The sequence below is a fragment of the Pecten maximus genome, chromosome 11 (assembly GCF_902652985.1).
Source record: "Pecten maximus chromosome 11, xPecMax1.1, whole genome shotgun sequence".
NCBI classification, from domain to species: domain Eukaryota; kingdom Metazoa; phylum Mollusca; class Bivalvia; order Pectinida; family Pectinidae; genus Pecten; species Pecten maximus.
In genome coordinates, this window is record NC_047025.1 from 26,648,941 (window position 1) to 26,670,875 (window position 21,935).

Below are 21,935 nucleotides of genomic sequence, written 5' to 3' on the forward strand. Positions count from 1 at the left end.
ATATATATATAGCATTAGAAGCCATCCAAACATATAAATAGTCTTGCATCTAATGATAAATTTCAATCTCCGTTGTGGAGCAGTGAAAGCCAATCTATCATCTATATACAGTGTAAAGGACACATTATGTATATTCTAATCGATCATTAAGATTTGCCTTGATAGAAATCAGTAAACAACATCAATAGTGTTTAATAGTTCATGTTATATGTCTACATTGGATGTATTTAATCTAAGATATATATATATAATATATTTCTATTATGAATTACATTAATACACAAAAAGACAATAATGTAAGTGACAAAACATAGGAAGAAAGAAGCTTTTGTTTTATTGTTACAAACATGCCTATTGTCTACCTAGATATTGAAGATTACCGGAAACTATTACAGTTAATGACAATTTTGATAATATTGCAAAAATCAAATTAGTGTGTATCTTGATAAAAGAAGAATGCTATTGTGATACATTGCGTTTCGGAGTGCCTGTTGTAAAATTTCAGAACACACCTGTGTCCCCATTGATAAAATTGATTTGTGTCACCTGCACACATCGTACTACTCACCTGCACAAGATAATCCAAGGAAAAACACCATAAAAATCCACATTTTGATTGAATTTGTTCACTTGGTACCCAAACAATACGTTTACAGTTTAATTTTACATCGAATCAGGTTAAATCCCAACTGTAGCGGAATACAGACACTCAGGTGTTACATTATGTGTTAGGTATATAACAGTAGGGCTCTCTAATGATAGCAAATTTCTCGTCTGCTCACTACAGACCGCACGTTCTACAGGCGTGTCACGTGATCAGGTTTACGACGATACAAAATGGCGGTTGTATAGAATTTAGTGTCCGGATGAGGTATCCTAGTCTGTGTAGATGTCATTAGACGGGTACATTGCGATTAAAGTATGAACGGAAAGCGTCAAAGCGGTCAACGGTGACGAAAAGGTAGTTAGAATGTTCACTGTTTTCTGTATATCTTCTTTCTGTGTGTGTACAGGTAGTTTGTAAAAATAAGATTTTATCGAGTTTTGCTTTTTGAAAAAAAATTGTATTGCATATGAATCAGTTAAGTAAGAATTAGTTAAGATACCCATACGATACCTACTGAGGTCACTATTTTGTGGTATTGTTTCTGTAACCAATATCTTCAACCCCAGATAAAGTAATGGTATATAATACTACAAGCATCAGCACCTACTTTTAAAATGCACAGGTGTGTAATTATGTTTCTGATGTTAATCTTAGTTTTGCGCCTTTCTTAGGTTGACTTATATTCAGTTATAAGACCCCCTTGAGGAAACACGTCGGTTTTATACCCCCAAGTGCTGACTTGCTCCGAATACATTAACTATATTACGACAATCTCGCTGCAGTATTATAGTTGTATACCTGGAGGGTTTTCGAGAACTTTGTACAAAGATGTATGGGGTTGCATACAAGGTTAGAATTTTATAGCAGTGGGAGAGGAAATCAAACCAGTCTTGCGTAACAGCTTATGGCGTGCTGAGAGAAACTGATGTGCAGACCCACCAATTTAAAAATGCGCGAGGAAATCATGTTGTTAATTACCAGCTCTATAAGAATAACATAGGCAAGAAAAATGTTCCTGACTTTATAATGATTGGAAACGTGCTTCCTTTGAAATATGTCGACTAACTTATAACTCAACAGTGTCTTATTTATTGCTTCACTCCTCCCTCTTTGTTTACTTTCCCTCCACCACTTTCACCTATAAGTGTATGGCATCAGAAAATAAAGAAATATCTGTGTTTAGATGTTGAGATGAAACGAAGCCTGTTCTGAGCATATACGTGTTTTCCTACTTCCACGACTTCCAACATTAAGGGGTTTCTCCTCAAACGTTTAGAACTCCTGTTATTCTGAGAAGCACAATGCTGTCTCTCCTGAGAGACCTTTGTCGAGCCTTTGTAGTCTGGTCTTCATTCATCTGATATAATGTGCAATTATTTATAAGTAGCACACGAAGTCTCGATAGAATTAATTGTTATTATGAATCGACGATTCCCACGCAGAAAGAGTTCATACGATACAAAATGTTTTCCTAGTTGATTTTTTACTAACAACTCTCATCCATCATTCATGTTTGTTCTTTAGACTCTTTTGACGCTTGTTGTGAATAACACATCCTCCATATATACGAAACAGTTAATATACCGTTTAATGTTCGTAAATAGATGCAGATAATCATCTTGTGTACATATGATACAAACATTCCCACTAAAACTTTTTTTCAGTGCACTACTGTTGATCATACAGAAACCACGGGGAATCCTTTGTGTTTGTTTACGAAAGAAGCAATTGTATATGACTCAATAGTGTATTGCTTATACATCATAATAGCCCGAAACCCTTTCATGTTCATGCTTTCTTGTAAATATATCTATCCACCAGTTGGTAATGGTTGGAATTATGAATATAGACACAAGAGTGATTTCAACCTAATTTGACAACAAACGTTATGAATTACATTGTATCTTCTCAATAAGCATTTCACCAATGAATGAGGCACGCTTTATGTCTACAGTTTTTTCACGTTTCATGTGAATTTAGTTAACTCTGCTGTTTAGTATTATCATCCATTTACTTTTCGTGTCCTGATAACGCATGTTAAGTTTATGTATTTAACAATCGTGGAAATATGTTAGCAAAAAAAGACCAGCAGTTCAATTTACCCACCATGTATATATAGATATACAGACCACATAGAAGGGTAACAGATACAGACAATCCGGATAGGTGATTTAATGTTGCATGAAATACAGAAGGTTTTGAATGTTAAAGACCACATGTTTTCTATGATTTTGTGTACCGCATAACATGTAAGCTACAATTAATGCCGATGATTGTGAAGGCGTTTGGTTCTGTCCCCTAGCCGACACACAGCAGAGTAGGTAAAAATGGTAGTTGTTATATATAAGGCTCAGCATTTTGGGAGTGGGACTGTTTCGCCAGTTTCCAGTATAAAATGACTGGGTGGGGTGTCCTGCTCGGTTGAATCATGTGTGTTTAATGTCTGAACATCGCCTGTATTCTGAATTACACCTTTTTATAGTTATGACTTACATCGAATTAAGATTTTCTGCTGGGTTGTGTGCATGTGCTATATTCACAAACTAACACATGTGTCAGGAACTAATGCGGATGGGAGCTTTTTGAAACTTAAAGCACATATTCAGTATTGATCTTGAGTGCGTATGCCATATATTGGACATGATTTGGTATTCATAATAGCCGGCACGCTGCCATGCTGGGTTTAACCAATGACGTTGTTGCCCCCATTCCCCAGGATTATCTTGTCACTTAAGGGATATGTTCAATATGATTCCTAGTTGTTTATATCAGGATTTAAACATAGCTGAATATGCCATATTGCTCGCATTTCTGTCAAGTATGCCTGATACCCTATTCATATGGCATTGTTGCCATCTTGAATTTTTACCTAAGAAAAGCATTACCACTAGAACTATAAAGTGATCGCCTAGTATATATTACTAGCCTAATTAATCGATTGAATTGCATTCTCATTATGGAAGGACAATTTCCAATATTCACAGTTTGGCATGAATGTCAAACGACAAGATAATTAAGACCTGGAACCACCTACGTATACCCCATCAGATTTTAGTTACTACAAATACAAGTATCAGTATCAAGAAAGAGTTCTTATTGGTAAGGGATGCGTAATTTTATTAATATAACAATAATAAGTATATATATATTGTTATATCAAACAACATAGTCATTTCAAAGCGGTTCACAAATTGCTATGCGTGTTAATTGGGAATTTAGCAACCAGTCAATGTCTTTCTTATCTCCATGGGAAGGAAAAATTCGGCGCTAACAATTTATACACGACATTTCTTACATTGCCCTACCACAAAGTTTATTCGACTGGAACACAACGGAGTAAGGTATCTTGCTGTACCGGGACTCGAACTAGCAACCCTTCGGTGACGTAGCTTTGCGTCCTAATACAGGGCTACTTGCCTCCAAATAAAAATGCATCTGAAAGTCGACCTACGTATGATAATTCATTTATAGAATAGTTATGGCAGTTAGGAACACCTGGGCGAATTAGTATAGGGTAATCAATTATAAATGTACCAAATATTTCACAAAATATTTCAGTTTTAATGTTTTGACGGAAATAGCAAAAGATACACTTAATTTTACCTAGTTTAAGATAAGTGACATCTTGAGCTTTGTGAATATAAAAAGACAGGAAACGTGCCAGTGTAATGGACTTTTAGTGTTCTCGTTACCACGAGCTGACACTTATGGCGATATCCCCTCATAGGCTTCGATTGATTCTAGTATACTTAAAAGTTAGATTTAATGATATAATGTGCCACCATAGCATCGGAAAAATAAATATACCAGTATAAAACGTGTTTGTTTCATGGCGAAAATTTCGAGTGCTTTCTAGATTTCTAAGGTGATAATTATAGTATTTTAATTTTTTGTTTTTCTCAAAATCGGACAAAACTAACAGAAATTTGCCTGTATGCTGAAGAAACTCTAACATTAAAAATGTCTTCCATATCGCTGGCACTGATTTCTAGATAATTTCCACACGCTACTGATATTGATGAAGAAATTGATGAAGAATAAGCAATTTCCACTCTCTAGGGAGACTGATAAACAATAAGTAATGATCACATTCAGCTGAAATGAGTTATATCCACACTCTTCTGAAATTGATAAATAATCAGTTATGTTCACACACTACTGTGATTGCAATTCGTGTTGAGAAAACTCAAAATAGGTCAACGGAAATGTCACAGTCTGAATAGAGATGCGCAGTAGCCTCGTAATAAAGGTGTTGTCTAACAGTGACAACTGAATAGATAAAGCTTTAAACCGTAATTGTTTAAATATGCGACGGCAAAATATCCATAATCAACTTTTCATTTCTTCGCAGAACTTTTACCGTGAAACTTAATGTCAGCGTCATGTGGTCAGAAGATTTCAAATTAATCAAACAGAATCATAGCTGACGATCTGATACCAATGCCATAGGAGGGACATGTGAAAACAAATCAACATTATTTCTACAAATCCGAGAAGATTTACGGTTATTTGGCTTGTAATAATTTCCATGCAACGATAACCACTTCAAAATTACATGTGTCAGATATGAGAAGTGAAAGTTGAAATGCCCTGCTCTAACGATGACGGTATAAGGTCGACCGTGATACATGTCTTGTCCATTTGTTGTAAGTGATCGTAACGACTTCAGCTGTCAAATATGTAAAATGGTTTAAATTACTTCTTCAAAACACTCGACACTACATATGTGTCAAGATATTTTATTTGTTGTTGGTTGTGTGAAAGGTTATCGAGTTTGTTCAAATAAATGAGTTTAATCCATTTTCAAGGTTTGTAAGAGTCAGGTTTATTAATAAAAAACGGTGTTAAGGTCATTGTGCTTATTGCTTTTCTAGTGAAATATTGTGGTATGCAATGTATTTATGAACACAAACTCGGGGAAGATATGTTTCATAATCAGGTTACATTAATGTCTTGCATTCCTCTGCTGGCGGATCCTGCAGGTCATGTTTCTGCAATCAAGCATTATAGTTATCAGGCAAATTCCTATGGATCGGGTGTCTGGTTCCCGTCGTATACCCGAGCTACTCGTCTACACCCAAGAGGTGTATCTAGGACCAGAGTTCATGCACATGAGTCGGAACGTTTTACATTATAAAACTATGGTGTCGTTGAGGTAAGCATGTCTCTTCTACCAGATCGTGGTCTTCGATATCACTGGAAATGGGGTCCAAGGTTTTGTTGCTAATCATATCCTTCCAATTATTAGGATGGTACTGCCTCCAATAATTAGGATGGTAGTCTTTATCCATCGGTAACTATGTGTCAAGAATATAGTATCGCAATAGTATATAACATCGCAATGAATGATACGATATACTCTCACTGGTTTAATTCAGGTCTTAGAGAACAGTGCTATTGCAAATATGAGGGCTAATTTTTCAATGGCCTTACAGCCATCGAGGTTTTAGACGGCGGATGTCATATTGTATTCTCAATATGCTATCGAGAAATATCTGAAATTAGGAAATCGCTCTAACATATACCCTCACTGGTCTAATACATGTCCTAGAGAACAGTGCTATTGCAAATATGAGGGCTGATTTTTCAATAATTGACATAAAAATGATTTATTTATTTTCAACAAAATCGCTCACATGAAACCTTACTTGAATTATATAATATACAAATTGTTTTTGTTAGTTCCGTGAGATATTAAAAATGAGCAAAGTGATCAAACGCAAAATTTGATGAATATCTATGAAGAATCATTTGATTTTAGAGCAATGTATTAATATCGCTGTCAGACTAGATAAACACGCAGTAAAAAGGTCCTATCTGAGAGATTATAATGGGTTTTATTTGTAGCTGCTTCACTGGGGACATTCGGGTGTGCATATGACGGAGATCACAAGATTGCGTTCATTGAGAAATAACATCGCAATGAATGATACGATATTAATGATAAATATAAGAGATACGATGCGTCTTGACTGAGTAACTCAACTGAAAATTATACGCGTTCAACAGGAAGTGCGTTATGAGTGTTTGATGGATTTTTTTATGCCCCCTGCCATGAAATGGCTGGACATATAGTGTAACCCATGTATGTCCACTATCCCGTCCCGTCCCGTCCCGTCCCGTCCCGTCCCGTCCCGTCGTACAGACATTTTCTAGTTGTTGTTAGTTTGTATACATGTTCGCGATTTATGAAAGCAACAAAAATCCATTAATGCTTGAATGTAATTCATCGTGAGTAAAAAAAACAATTTCATATTACTTTCAAAATTACATGCATGTTATGCAAGTTGTTTTTGAGTCTGTGCATCCCATAATATTAGCTTTACGTTTAGATGGGTTGCAACTCGCACATGCCCTCATATAAGATAGCTGCATGTCACCCGTATGAATTTTGAAATATATGTATTTTTGTTAATGTTATAAAGATCTTAGATAAGAATAGACACCGCTATCCTTCCTCATACGGAGCCCAATTACACCCTCATCATCTCACTACTCCATAAGTTCATATAAATATTTATTTGAAATATGAAACGCTTGAGGAAAGCGACATTTATTCTGATGAAAAATAGAAGTTATATTGATTTGAATGACACTGCCAACGTACGTAACATGTGAGGGTAAAGTGAACCTGCCTTAGATCGAAGTTTTAGGTGCTGAATGAATATATTACATATATTACGTGTGGATATCAAACAATCTCGTTAAGTATTTAATTACCGAGTACATTATTATCCTGACAGTATCGCCAAATAGGGTGTATTTTACTGTGATTGGTTTGTTAATTCGTGTCAATTTGATCTATCAAATATATAAGTGTAATTACCCAAACACACTCAGACTTCCCGTAGGTGGAGGCCGATTACGTTACATCCTGTCAAATGTTTAGACCGGTATTGTTCAGTATTTGATTAAAGCTGTCAAAATATAATATGTGGACAAAGGATGGTCAGTTTATCAGATGGTGTTAATTTCAGGACAGGATTTTGCCGGTCATGAGTTCAGGTTCAGAATGAGATTTTGCATGTGTTTTTTTGCCATACTGACGGTGCTATTAGTGGGAGCTGATAGACTGGGCGTGTTTATTACAAACACCTTTGCCAATATGTTTTTCATGTGTACAAGATTTTGAGATTGGCGTGAATGGTGGGGATACATTCGTGCAAATATAGTAATAAAAGTACATGCCGTCTTGGCACTGTGTTGCGTTAAAAACGATTAAACTTTTGGCAACTTATGTTGTTTTTTAAACGTCCTGGCGTATACTTTTGTTTGTTCAAGCACTGCCTATTGACTGCATATATCGTGCTTTATTAAGTCGTCACATTCATGACCTGATTCCTTTACCTTTAGTGTTTAGAATGTCGAATATATTTGGAGAGTTTATTTAATACGAAGGAGCAGTTCAAGATATGAATTCTTATAGCTTCAAACAATGGGCAAAGTTTTAAAATATAACTCATCAGGCACAAAGTTATGTTTATTTCTTCACAATGGCTTGATTAGACAATTGAGATAGACATGTTTGACTACTCCAAACGACGTGCTACTGTTTTGTTTCAGAGGTTATATCTTTCTTGAGATTTGACCTCAAAATTCCAGGACAATGTTATTTGACTTCTGATATATTAAGGATTAATTGAAAGTTCCGGTTACCTAAACTAACAATATATCAAATTAACTTGATTATTACACATGACATCGTTCACGCTTTGATGCAAATACAGTCAAACGAAAGTAAAAACTACGTGCCACAATAACCTATATTTAATATATAAGTAACTTAAAACCTACTTATTTGACCTAGAATTGTAGGTTGGGTCTAGTCGATGAAGCAGAAGACGCTTACTCTTCCGGTTCACCTGGTGTTATTCTCCTTGTCCTTTTTCACGAGTCTCCACGCAAAGCTATATTATTTTTGTTGATATTTTGCCCATGTTTACTCGATTTTGAGTTTGAATTACGGTTTCGTTGTTGAGTCGGTATTCTTTTTGTTGTTTAGGTTACTTCTCTGAATATACCATTGTTACACTTCCAATTGTCAAGTAACTGAACACGAAATTTAAACAAGATGTCGTAATTATAGATGGTGGACGGAAAGGTAAAATTAATGTCTATAGCAGGGACATAAGTTCATTCTGATATTCAGCTTCATACCTCTGAACATACTGATTCCTTTAAGAGAAAAGATAATGTGCATCCTTAAAGTAACATGTATATATAGCCATAAGATTGATATCCTCTTGTCTTGAAAGTATTGCTATATTCATTCTGATATTCAGCTTCATACCATTGTACATACTGATTTCCTTTAAGAGAAAAGATAATGTGCATCCTTAAAGTACCATGTATATACATTGTATAGCCATAAGATTGATATCCTCTTGCCTTGAATGTATTGCTATATTAATTACATGGATGTTCGTTCATAGATCACTGTATTACAATGTATAAACACTCGACCATCACGATTTATACGTACGTTTCAGACGGAAATCTCATTGACGGAAAACCTCTATAATGTTGGTGGTGTAAAGATATCTGAATGGAATCTCCCAGTCGTCTTCCTGACTTTAATAAAAATACATGAACGGGTATTCACGCATGCGAGATTGGACAGATAACGACACGTATGTCAAATAGTGTTAATAAAACACAGATTAAACCAGACATTGTGTTTCATTTATCCGCGAGACTTAGGCACAGGAACGTAGCACTTCTTGAATAAAATCATTTAAATTGCAGCCATTTAAATGTGCAAGCTTTATGGGCGATAGAGAACGTGTGAACATCTTCTCTAACGATTAACTTTACATTTCCATTAATACCATGATAAGTGGGAGGATCGTAATGGACATAGATACCCATTCTCAACACGCCCATATAGGAGATTGTATTGAAGCAGTTGTGGCATCATTTATTGTTGTCTGGGATGATACTGTAAACGACAACATTTAAAGAAATTGATAGATATAAAAATATTTAGGCTCTTATAATTTGCTTTTGTTAGATTCTAAGCTACGTGCAAGATTTTGATGTTCTGGTTTATGACATAGCCCTGCAGGTCGGGCGTAAGTATTGTACCTGCAGTTCACATTGCAGCGTAAGAGGCGACTAAAATTGAATTATTTTCTTTTTTTTCTAAACAACTTTCTTTTTTCCTGATGTCTCCTTTGACACTGCCTCGATTTTAGCCTTTAGTTGAGCGATCGTCCCTGTCAGGGAAGCTTTGGGTTCTTTCTCCTGGCCAAGACATAACAGAGTCCAAAAAAAGTTAGCTTCTGCTCCTGCTTAACGTTCAGCAGATTAATGTGACCGGGTGGGTTGTCCTGATGGGTGTCTTTAACAGAAGGCTTTAGTGAGGTAGTACTATATATATAAATATATGGTATAGTGTTCCTTGTTATTTCACACGCTCACCAAACCTGCTATATTTGTAAATCTAGTACTGAAGTTCTCTGCATTTGATCATTTATTTAACTGACACCAAAGCTTGTTCGGGACAAAATGATCTCGTTATTTTAACTGTCATCACTAATGTTAACCTGTTGAGTCGCATAATGAAATTTGGATCATGAACCATGGGTAAGTTAAGCTAAGATTGCAACGCCAAGACGTATCGTTTTATCTGGTGAATAAAATTTCAGTAGGTCTTCTCGTTTCAACACGTCCTAGAAATAGTTGCAACTTCTTTAACTTTTTATACTTTAAAACTTGTAGGAATTAATCGCAGCAAATGAACTTTGGCGGATATTTATTGATACCCTTGTTGGAGAGAAACTACTTTTCTTTACATTAACACGTGACCAGGAAAATATAAAATAGTTTAAGATTTAAAAGCAAATGTCGATAAAAAAAGAATGAATATTCTTCGAGCCAGTTCAAATTTTGCAAATGTTCAAAATTGGAATGTTAGTCTGAAAAGACTGTATCCGGCTGTAGTCAGTCAAATTAATTGATGGTTCGTCATTTTATCGAACATATAAAGGGTGGGAGCAGTTTGTTAATCACTTATCAACACCAACTTAACACTTAACTAATGACCATTGTTGAAACTGATAATTTACCGAAAATGTTGTATTTGTCTTAAACAAACTTTGACCAACGCTCGTTGGCCCTGACATGTTCACGGATAAATTGACTTATCTTTCATAGTCGTTGTTTATTGGATCGTGCTTTTTTCCGGTCGCCTTCCTTACGCACACACGGCAAGAATATCAGTTTTTGTGGGTCAACAGTCAAAAATGTTGACGGACGTGAAACATCCGAACGCGCCAAAGCATTCAAATGATTATGCGAAGCGTCTTTCTGATCGCGATTGCCGACGTCTGCTACAGGACAGTTCTGGGATAGATCTTAAGGATCTGATTTTTAAATGACCTTTATTTGCTGGTTTTGGTTATTCAGGTAACTACAAAGTTGTTCAATACTTTACTATCGGTCATCAGTCAAACCCCGTATATGCCATTTATTCGTTGATAACACATTAATAACATCGCGATAAAGTAATTTACACAATGACAATGCGAGGAGGATATTTGAACATTTCGCAGTAACAAGGATTGAGGGAAATTCTGAACACAACGTTGTTTCGAAATCGTCGCTTAAATCTGCAGTATTTTGCGGATGATGTTTATCCTCAAAAATAACATCTATATGGATTTATACAAGACATATCAAAGACTCTACTTTTTATCCGAGTATGCCAAAAAAGAGGTCAACTTTGCAATATTAACCCTTTGAAGAAGTATCTATAATCACGATTTATGAGAGCAATTGATGAATGCAATATACATTTATTTATCAATAGAATTTAAAATTATGTAATGAACTAGTTGAAATGTCTCGTGCTTATTAGCATGTTTTCACTTGCTCTAAATCAAGTTGATGTGTCTATGGGAAATCGGGAACGTTTGGAAATATGACTACATTTCAAATAAAATGAGTGTAATTTACAATCTAAAGATTATACAATTGCGTCACGTACCTGTAATGAAATTCCAGTTGCGGTTAAATCTTTATAACTGTCGTTTTAAGTATGTTATCACAACCACTATTGTCATAAACGCAACGCTATGAAAGGTCACAAAGTGCCAAATAGCTTCTTGACGACCCTCTGTGTTACGAAACGTCAAGTTTAACTATACATTAAACATTAACGATTTCACACAAAGGTTTCAACAACTTTCCCTAGTCCATTTATACATAGCTTCAAAGAATTGCAACCCTGGTTTTCACAACACCGCGAGAGCTATTTTATTTTTTTTATTCGAGGTTCACTTACATGACCGTTTTTTGTGGATGCAATAAAAAGTTTCAGATGGAGAGGATAGCATGCAAGGTCGTGTGATTTTATTATGCTTGTTATAGATTATCTACAATGGCTGAAACGTGAGCTAGCACTTATTTCTGGAATAGCATATTCGTGTTAGATTTTTTTTATATCAGAGGTAAGGACACAGGATATAGAGTTGGTTCGGGACAATAGGATCTAGCTGGTCTTCGTGGGTGCTAAAGTTTTTCATCTTTTTCTTTTGCTGTTACTTTCATTCTGAAAGTCTGTCTATCCTACTCGTTTCCATGACACAAGACAACGATAACATACTTTTGGCTATTTTACTACTTGAACTAATTCGTTCACGCAAACTAAAGCTACATCAACGCCGCGTGTCATTAATTACCACTGCTAAGCATATAAAATTATTTCCTTACGTACTTTTCTTGGTTCATTTTTAGACCCAAGGTGTAGATTTTTCTGTTTTAGTTTTTTACGTTTCAACGTTTTAATGAGTTCATGTTCACACGGGCAACGTAGGAAGATAAACTCATTGAAACATTAAAAACTAATATATATAAATCAGTATTCGCCACAAAGTGGGATCGAGAATATTTGATAAGATTTCAGTTGATGTGTCAGAACAACTTATCGCATCATACATTTAAACTTTATCTAAATATGAAGGTTATCTCCGACTACACTGAAGTAAATGTAGTCGAACAACCATTATTAGACTTTGTCTAAGGTGACCTATTCTAATCGCCTTTTGTCCGTCGTCGTGCGTCGTCCGTCCGTAAACAATTCACATTTTCAACTTCTTCTCCAAAACCGCTGAACCAAATTCAATGAAATTTGGCAGGGAGTTTCTATGGCTAAAGGTCAGCTAAAATTGTGAATTATATGGTCCCCACCCCACAGGGGCTTGAGGGGCGGGGCCAAAAAGGGTCAAATTGAATAAAATTTCAAAAATCTTCTTCTCTACTCTAATATATGGTGGAATCAAACACTCTTCATAGATGGAAGGGTATTAAGGTGCTTAACCAAAATTGTGAATTTCATTACCCTGGGGTCTCACGTTTGTCCCTGGGAGGGGGTATACTTTACTATAGTTTATATACATAGGGAAATCACATTTTTGACAATTATTTGTTTGATTTCTATTGGAATTCATTCTAACTTGGATAACATTATCAGCATGGGATGAAAGCTTAATGCTTTCCACATGTTGGCCCTTTTTGACCCCTTAAACTGATGGGTTGGGCCAAAAAGGGCCAAATAAATTAACTGAAATATATTCCAAATCTCAGGTGACCGTTAAGGTTTGGTTTGTTTGGTTTGTTTTGTTTAACGTCCTATTAACAGCCAGGGTCATTTAAGGACGTGCCAGGTTTTCGAGGGGGAGGAAAGCCGGAGAACCCGGAGAAAAACCACCGGCCTACGGTCAGTACCTGGCAACTGCCCCACGTAGGTTTCGAACTCGCAACCCAGAGGTGGAGGGCTAGTGATAAAGTGTCGGGACACCTTAACCACTCGGCCACCGCGGCCCATGAGCCTCTTGTATTAACATATACTCCAAGAGCACAATAGAAACACACCGTGCAGTCAATACCATATTCGTACGTAGCTAACAATGCACAAGCGCTACCAAAATATACTTATAGACTCCACATGTACACATTTAATAAACATCTTAATTGACAGGTATTATTTAGTTATCTACTTATCTATTTATTATTTATTCAATTAATCTATTTATTCATTTAAGGAAAATCTTTGATCACTTCGATACTACAAGAGTAACCCAAATCAGGTAAAAGGAGGGACGTTTTTACACACCAGCAGTGTGACAAACTACCATCCAGATGGGAAAGCAGGGTCGTACTAAGGGACAGAAGCAGGCCAGACAGTCGACAGTTTGTCAATCCAAAGGCAAAGCCAAAAAGGAGACTGCAGTGTTCAAGGTGGCGGGCGTTAGGAAGGCTAAGACGAAGACGGTAAACAGCAGTCTTAAAAAGGTAAGAAAAGTATTTGATTATTTAATGCCATTAAAATAGCCCAATGCAGAATTGAGAATGACAATGCCTGATCGTATGAGGCAACTGATTGTGTTCTTGTAGAATCGGGTTTCCTGTCTGTTTTCCTCTAGGGAATCAACGTCCTCATCTTCCTCGGTGACAACCAGAGGATGGACATCTTTTTTTTTTTTAGAGTTTTCTAGCTCCTGTCCTCCCTCTTCAAGATGACTTTGTTTGTTACTTCACGTCCCTTGCAAGAGTTAGGCAGTTAGGAGTCATATGATGACGGGTGTAAAGGAATGATATGCAGGTGAAAAAAAAGAATAAAATAATCAATTGAAAGAAAAGAAGGAAAAACTGGTGTCAGGAATAGCATGGTACAGGACAAGACGTATCTCGTGTAAAATACATGGTATACACAGGGTGTTTACTTCTGAGTTGATAGAAGCAAATTGAACAAACATCGAGAACAATAAAGTACGTGCACGATTACCAGACGGATACAATATCCAAACATGCAAACCTCTCTACACGTGTTAGGGTAATGTCTACGTTACGCTGCATTCTTGACAATGTGAGAAATGTCAAGAAGATGCGTTGAAGGTCGTTCTATCGATCATGTATAGTTAGGGAAGGGGCAAAGGTCCATGAACTTTGGATTTCATTGTTTAAGCGGGGACAGGGTAAACTGAGTTGCTAACATGCCCTGTGTTGCTAGGATGCGTAATGTGTATGCAGACATCTGTTTTGACGTTCTCTGATAAAAACAGGATAAATACGGGGTCATTTTTAGGGTAAAGGCGTATACGGTGCTTTGAAGAATAGACAAAAGACACACAAGGATAAAGCACATTTAGATATGAATTAAGTGTTAGATTTAGTAGCTGTCGAAGAATGACATAAAACTGCAGCATAAAGTTGTCCAACTGCTGTTCTTAATTTACAACAAAACAAAAATATTGCAACGGCACCATAACTAATTAACTCTTCATTAACATCAATCATAGTTCACGAGAACAGTTAAGTGTGTTTCGTACTCACTACTCGTATTGTTCCAACAGATTCTCTCGGACAATATAACAATATTTACATGTATCTCCCTTCTAAAATGTCATTTAAGTTAACATTGTATTTGCATTCTTGGTTAAAGTGCACTTGAGCGATTATAAGAACATCGCTTATTTTTGATTCAATTTTATGCTGTCAGTTCATATATTAAGACCATCCACAATTTACACTTGGTTTTCTGTAACAACACACTGGGTTAATCCATTCTTAGACTGCCATGTAAACGTATTGATTACCGATATAGAATGTTACCTTCTGGAGTTTTAATTGGTTGAGACGGTGACCCCTAGCAAACTAAATTTTAACCTTCCATTTACTAAAGAGTCACGAGCTCGGAAAATAGAAACATGATTGCCCGGATTTGTTTCTACTCGTAGCCCGCCGGGAGGGGAAGGGGTCACTTTAGACAGTGAGGAGTAATACGTTTGTGTCTTCTATTCAGGGGAGAAAATACCAAACTGTTTCTGCTGCGACTATCGCCACTTTACTTGGCCTTGTCTGGTCTCTTTCGTTCTGGCAGTGTCTACCTAGGCACCCATCTTCCTGTATAATCCTCACTGATCAACGGACGCCAATGTTTTTTATAAAAAAAAACAAGTTTTTGAATAAGGATCTAACTGGGCCAACAATGTGTCCCTGTGGTAATTTACAGTAATAGTTTTAACCTGATGGCGGTACGGACAGTTTATTCCGTTTTTAGGTCACCTGAGACAAAGTCTCAAGTGACCTATTCTAATCGCCTTTTGTCCGTCGTCATGCGTCGTGCGTCGTCCGTCCGTTAACAATTTACATTTTCGACTTCTACACCAAAACCGCTACACCAAATTCAATGAAATTTGGCAGAAAGCTTCTATGGCTGAAGGTCAACCAAAATTGTGAATGCTATGGTCCCCACCCCCCAGGGGCCTGAGGGATAGGGCCAAAAAGGGTCAAATTGAGTAAAACTTCAAAAATCTTCTTCTCTACTCTCAGATATGGTGGAATCAAATACTTTTCATAGATGGAAGGATCTTATGGTGCTTTACCAAAATTGTGAATTTCATGACCCTGGGGTCTCACGTTTGTCCCTGGGGAGGGGGTAAACTTTACTATAGTTTATATAGGGAAATCACATTTTTGACTGTGATTTGCTGGTTTTCTATTGGAATTCATTCTAACCTGGTTAACATTATCAGCATGGGATGACAATTTGATTGTATGCACATGTTGGCCCTGACTGACCCCCAAGGGCTGATGGGCGGGGCCAAAAAGGGTCAAATTGACTGAAATTTCAAAAATCTTCTTCTCAATACCAATATAAGGTAGAATCAAATACTTTACCTAGATGGAAGGGTCTTATGGTGCTTTACCAAAATTGTGAATTTCATGACCCTGGGATCTCACGTTTGCCCCTGGGGAGGGGGTAGACTTTACAATAGTTCATATAGGGAAATCACATTTTTGACAATCATTTGTTTGATTCATTCTAACTTTCTTAACATTATCAGTATTGGATGACAGCTTAATGCTATGCACATGTTGGCCCTGGCAGACCCCCAGCGACTGATGAGTGGGGCTAAAAAGGGTCAATTAGATTAAGTGAAATATTTCAAATCTCAGGTGACCGTTAAGGCCCATAGGCCTCTTGTTAGTATATATGACCAGAAGAATAACTTGTTTTTATAGCTTTTATTTCAGTGAGATTTCACTATAAAGTGGAGTTTGATTGAACAATTCCCAGTGGCCATCTTATATTTATTTATATTACAAACTTTGTACACAACCAGGTCAGAATAATGAGGTCATAAGATATATAGTACCGGGTAGAAAGTATGCAATTTAGTGGTGCGACATTGTGAAGTGACCTATCAGTTTCCCCATAATCTGTGTACATGACCTTGATATGACCTTAAGCTTATTAGGAAACACTGAATTACCTGCTTCCATCAGGTGGTCAAGTCTGCTTCCTTTGTAACTATTATCGATGTCTGTCTGTCGTATTTCCGTGTTTTACTCATCTTGTTTGCCTAATTAGCATGTCTAGCTGTGTTATTACCTGTGTTTTTACCTGTGTTGTGGTCATGGGCTTTTGATGTTCGTATCAGTCTGTATCTCACTGTGTTAAGACCTTTCCTATCTTCTGTCGTCCTATTGGTGACGCACACGTGATGTGAATGAAAGTCGCCGATGGGTCTGACATACATTCTGGATTAATGTAGAGATGAAACGTGTAGCTTTCAATGTGCTGCATGTAAATGAAATGATGTAATTGCTGCATTTTAGTAAAAAAATACACATATCATTTTATTAGACTTTTGTAAGACTCAAATAATTTTATATCATAAAGTAAATAGAATAGGAATGTCCATCATGATATGTGGTTTTGATTTTTTTCATCTGGAAGCTTACCTTCATTTTAAGATTATATCGGAATCACATCTGATTAATTTTCCCTATGAATTATACTATTTTGTTCACCATTAAAAAAAAAAGGCAGCATAAGAAAGCTCTTCTTTCAATGTCAATGTGTTATTTGTTGTATAAATACCTTTATAAGGAAACTGAACAAAATTGCTACTAAGATAAATATTTGCCGACTCACTCAAATTATATGCAATTAGAATATCATTCAGATTAGAATTTCTTTTTTATATTCGATAAGCATATCATGTATGATATTTACCGAATAAAGTCTTCACTTCATATGTTTATCATCTTCTTGGAATTGCGTGATAACAACAAGATTTTAAAAGTTTAAGATATAAAGCCTGCCGACTCATACTACAAATGTAATTTAATTCAAATCCTGGAGTTAATATTCACTTGGTATGACAATTCACGAGAGCACTCAAGGGGTATTATGAAAAAGACAGATTGTTACACAACATGCTTATGTCATTTTATAGTCGCCCAGAGGGTTCGCTAAAATGTCTGAGTCTCCTTTCTGCACTGTATTCCTCCCTCGCGTTCTCTCATTATTATTAAAGGCGTACTTAGTATTAAGAAAGTTTTATTGTTTGATGAATAATTTTCAAAGCAACAAGACAACTTAACCAATATGCCTTTAATGTACTGTAATACTAACAACTACTTTGTACGAAATGGTAACAGAAAATAAGTATGTCATCAAATTCTCTTTCAGTTAAATGTTCAAACGAAGTCCAAGACGGAAGAAGTCAACAAAAAGTTTGACAGACTTAAAGAAACGTTAGCTTCAACAAAGATCACAGTGCCTCCAAAGAAGGTAAACATAGATTTGTTTTCATGTTAAGTTGGGGAGAAGGTACACATGTACATATTTGTGTCTAATATGATCTGACAAACCGTCGGAGGTCAATTGAACGGATATCAAATGAATCCTTTCAGCTACAGAGTGAGACAAAATACTGATAAAGTATTCTATAAAGCAGGCACACTACACACACTGTTTGAGGAGTGTGAACAATGGCATTGGCCTGTTTCTATTAAACATGTTATATGATGTTTGCATTCTTTGAAATAAGATACTAAAGTTTTCAGAACTTATTTTAAAGAGAAATCGGACGTACGGTACAATAATGAAGGTAAACGTGTCGGATGATATAAACCTCCGTAATTATAGTGTAGCTTTGGTAACTGCAGACATATTGTTTTGATCTCGGATGCTCCACTTATGTACGAATATGTACACCCATCCTTCTCATCATATTGTGGAATATTCTAAAATGTCCCAATTTAGCAGTTTTGCTAAACGTTTCGAATAAATTATGAAACAATTTTTGAGTGATTTTATTTTACCCTCGACAATGGGGGAAACAAGAACCCTTCTTCATTTTTGTAATTCAAGTTTCTATATTTGACTCAGGCTTTATGCGTTTATGTGTTCAACAAGAGGTAACCTTCAATTCAGGATGGCACTGGTATTGAAAGAGTATGTCCCATTGTGAAGGCGACATACATGGATCCCCTTGTTTGCCCTCGACCCAATGTTTCCCTAAGGTTCCATGGACATTTCATTTAAAGACCTGGATTAGGATTGCTTTTGGGGTCTAAAGGTTAAAAGTTTAAGGTCATTTTACTATATATTTGTAAGTCGAGAACTGGTTTACGAGTAATACCGCCAATTGTCCTGTTCCCCTCAAACTCGAATAATTTGGCACATTATTTCCTTATCGGCCAAAGATTCATTCTCAGGTTTTGAATGTTACAAGGTGAAAGTCACTTTCGATTTAAATCGAAATTCGGTATCAGTTCCCTTCAACAAGGATACTTAAACTGAATGTGATTTTAGTGATTGCTTTTCAGATCTGAAGGTCGAAATTAAGTGTCACCGTCACTATTACCTAAAAATCGGTTCTTGCATAATAACCTGAGATTTCTTAGGCCGAACAAATTTAAAATCCAGCAAGACCTTTCTTAAAAAGGACTTGGTTTAGATAAACTATCAAGTGCAAAGATCAAAAGTCAAGGTCGCTATTGCTATCGTCAATAGGCGAACGCTTGTAGTGATTCTTTATTAACGAGTTGGCTTCGGCCAGATTTCTTTGTCTGAAGGTCAATGGCGTCACAATGGGTTTGAATATGAGGAGATTAGTGGTATTGATATATCTTTGGTCGGTCTACTTGCCTATATAGCTATCATACCGGTATATCGCGTCCTTGTCGAAAGTCGGTTTCCCTCACAAGATTTGGTCTGATCCGATTCGGATCTTTACATCCACTAAATGGTGTCAGGGCCAGAAGCCCGAGTTTCCTCTGGCCCTGACACCATGTCTGGTGTAGGCTACACCAGACATGGTGTCAGGGCCAGAGGAAACTCGGGCTAAAGTGTGATATGTCTACTTTTCATAGATTATAATTATTTAGTGAAGCATGGTCAGTTGGAGTCTAGTTCCTTATTAACTGTAGGGCAGATAACCAAATCTACATGGGAGAATAAGTCATTACAGGTGATACTAATTACGGTCGCCGTTAATCATTACGTTCCTTTAGACAATAGTTTATATTACAAGTATCGAAAATGCAGACAATTACATTGTGCATAGTGAAGCGCCTGATATCGAACTTTATATAGACTTTTGTAAAAACAGTTTAGGAGTTCTTAAATCTACACCAAACGCAATGATCTATTTCGAGCTTGGTATATCTACTCTTCTCATTTTGCTCAAAATAAGATTTTGAAAGTGCTAGTGAAACTAGTAATTGTATACCAAGTGCATGTTATCAAGGTGTGTACATTGAATGTGAAACCCACATTGTAAAAAAATCAGTTAAGCAAGAATTATGTGCCATTGATTTGGCTGAATACTGACAGGCGCAGGGTAATTTTGATACTTGCAAAACCTTTTTGTAGATAGCAAAACAATGATTATTAGACATTTCTAAGCAAGACTATGAGTCTATATTTTCAGCCTCGTCCAAATGCACATTGAATAAACATATTAGTGGCTTTGTAAGCCTTTTTCTGTTAAATATAAAAAGGCTATTGTCAAAATACGTTTGTCTTCACATAATCCGTTAATAGAAACTGGACGGCATAGAAAAATTCCTCTCTATTTAAGATTTTGTCCATTCTGTAAAAATGACATTGAAGATGAATAGCATTTCATTTCTATATGAAATACATAAAGGAACACTATCGGTTAATCCCTCTGTCTATAAGTTAATCAGCTTACTATCAATTTGTACTGATAAAAAAATAAGTAATCTTGGCAAATTTATATACCATGCATTTTACTACGTGCTACTCTGATGGCTTCTAGTAACTAGTAGTTTGATCCATACAATACAACTTTATTGCATAACTATCGGTTAATCCCTCTGTCTATATATATACATGTTACAATTTCATATGGTAGTGATTGCACTTCCCGAGCTGACATGAATGTTATTCCATGCAATTGTATATGAGAAGTGTATTCTGAAGATTAATAAAGAATTATGAATAACGTGATTCAAGACAAAGTTTGATTCATAATATGGATTTTGCACAAATGTGAATAGCGCTTTAAAAAAAAAGGGTAGTGCATCCGCGTGTTCTTTGATTTCAGAAACACAGATGTATATAACAGGATATACAATAGGTATTTCCTGATAGCACGAAATACACTGCGCCGTTCTCTTGTGCACGCTGCTTAGCATGTTTGCACGCAGAACAGTCCGCAAACAGCTTTAGTTAAATATAGTAGGGAAGTTGAAGATCATATTAACTTTGTGGTCGACAGATTTCATTCCTAGTAGTAGCATTTCTTTTGATCTTCTCTTTCCCTTACGATTTCATTCATCGTCATGTAACACAATAGGTGTATAACTTTTGTTTTTTAAAAATTAGGAACTAGGCCTGCATGAACAATGACTTTTCATAGAGGATTGACTTACCACCGGGATGAAACTGAATACAATAACACCTGCGGGGACGTGAAGTAAAATTTGCCTAAAATCTAATGCATTAGGTCGAGTGTAAAACATATTTCATCACATTTGACTTTAATATGTTAGACGAAGGGCACCTGACGAATTATGGCTACGAGGTAAAACTCACGAACCAAAATCTAAACCAAAAGTTCTAATTTCCATAAGTTGCATTAATGATTAGGTAATGAATGTGTTAATGTAATACAGGTAACATACGCTACATTAGGCGACTTTTTTTTTTATACATGTCAGGTAGGATTCTCATGATAATTACTTAAAACGATTGCTTGTGTATCATACCTGGATATAAGAGCACTTTGGCGGGATAAGGGGTCATAATGGCGAAAGGAACTTGTGTGTGACACACACAGGTGCGATCCCTTGATTGCATATTCACACCTGGTTCTTACATCCCAGTTATGTTAACAACACGTCAAGCCATGACTCCATGCAAGTGTCAACAGCGTCTAAATACGTCACCTTTTTGTAGGTTTGACAAGATATCTTTATGGTGTATTTCAGTGTAGGTGTCGATGGGGAAATCTCAGCTGCCATCGACCCTACAACGTGGGCGGAAATATAAAAGAAATAGATC

The 21,935-nt window shown here is 36.3% G+C and overlaps 2 protein-coding genes across 3 annotated transcripts in view; one reads left to right on the forward strand and one right to left on the reverse strand.

Moving 5' to 3' along the window:
• The window catches only part of LOC117337740, a 30,614-nt gene extending 29,771 nt beyond the window's left edge, over nucleotides 1-843 (reverse strand). The window contains exon 1 of the mRNA XM_033898841.1: nucleotides 569-843. Coding sequence (XP_033754732.1) covers nucleotides 569-611 — 43 coding nt within the window. The 5' untranslated portion in view covers nucleotides 612-843. The remainder of the gene's footprint in view (nucleotides 1-568) is intronic.
• The window catches only part of LOC117337744, a 59,201-nt gene that overhangs the window by 35,531 nt on the left and 1,735 nt on the right, over nucleotides 1-21,935 (forward strand). Inside the window, exons 1-3 of one of the 2 annotated variants that reach the window (XM_033898849.1) lie at nucleotides 837-961; nucleotides 13,651-13,900; nucleotides 18,090-18,191. In XM_033898849.1, coding sequence (XP_033754740.1) covers nucleotides 13,748-13,900; nucleotides 18,090-18,191 — 255 coding nt within the window. In that variant the 5' untranslated portion in view covers nucleotides 837-961; nucleotides 13,651-13,747. Of the gene's footprint in view, nucleotides 1-836; nucleotides 962-13,650; nucleotides 13,901-18,089; nucleotides 18,192-21,935 lie in introns of those variants that run through there. The other variant, XM_033898848.1, reaches the window with a different exon arrangement.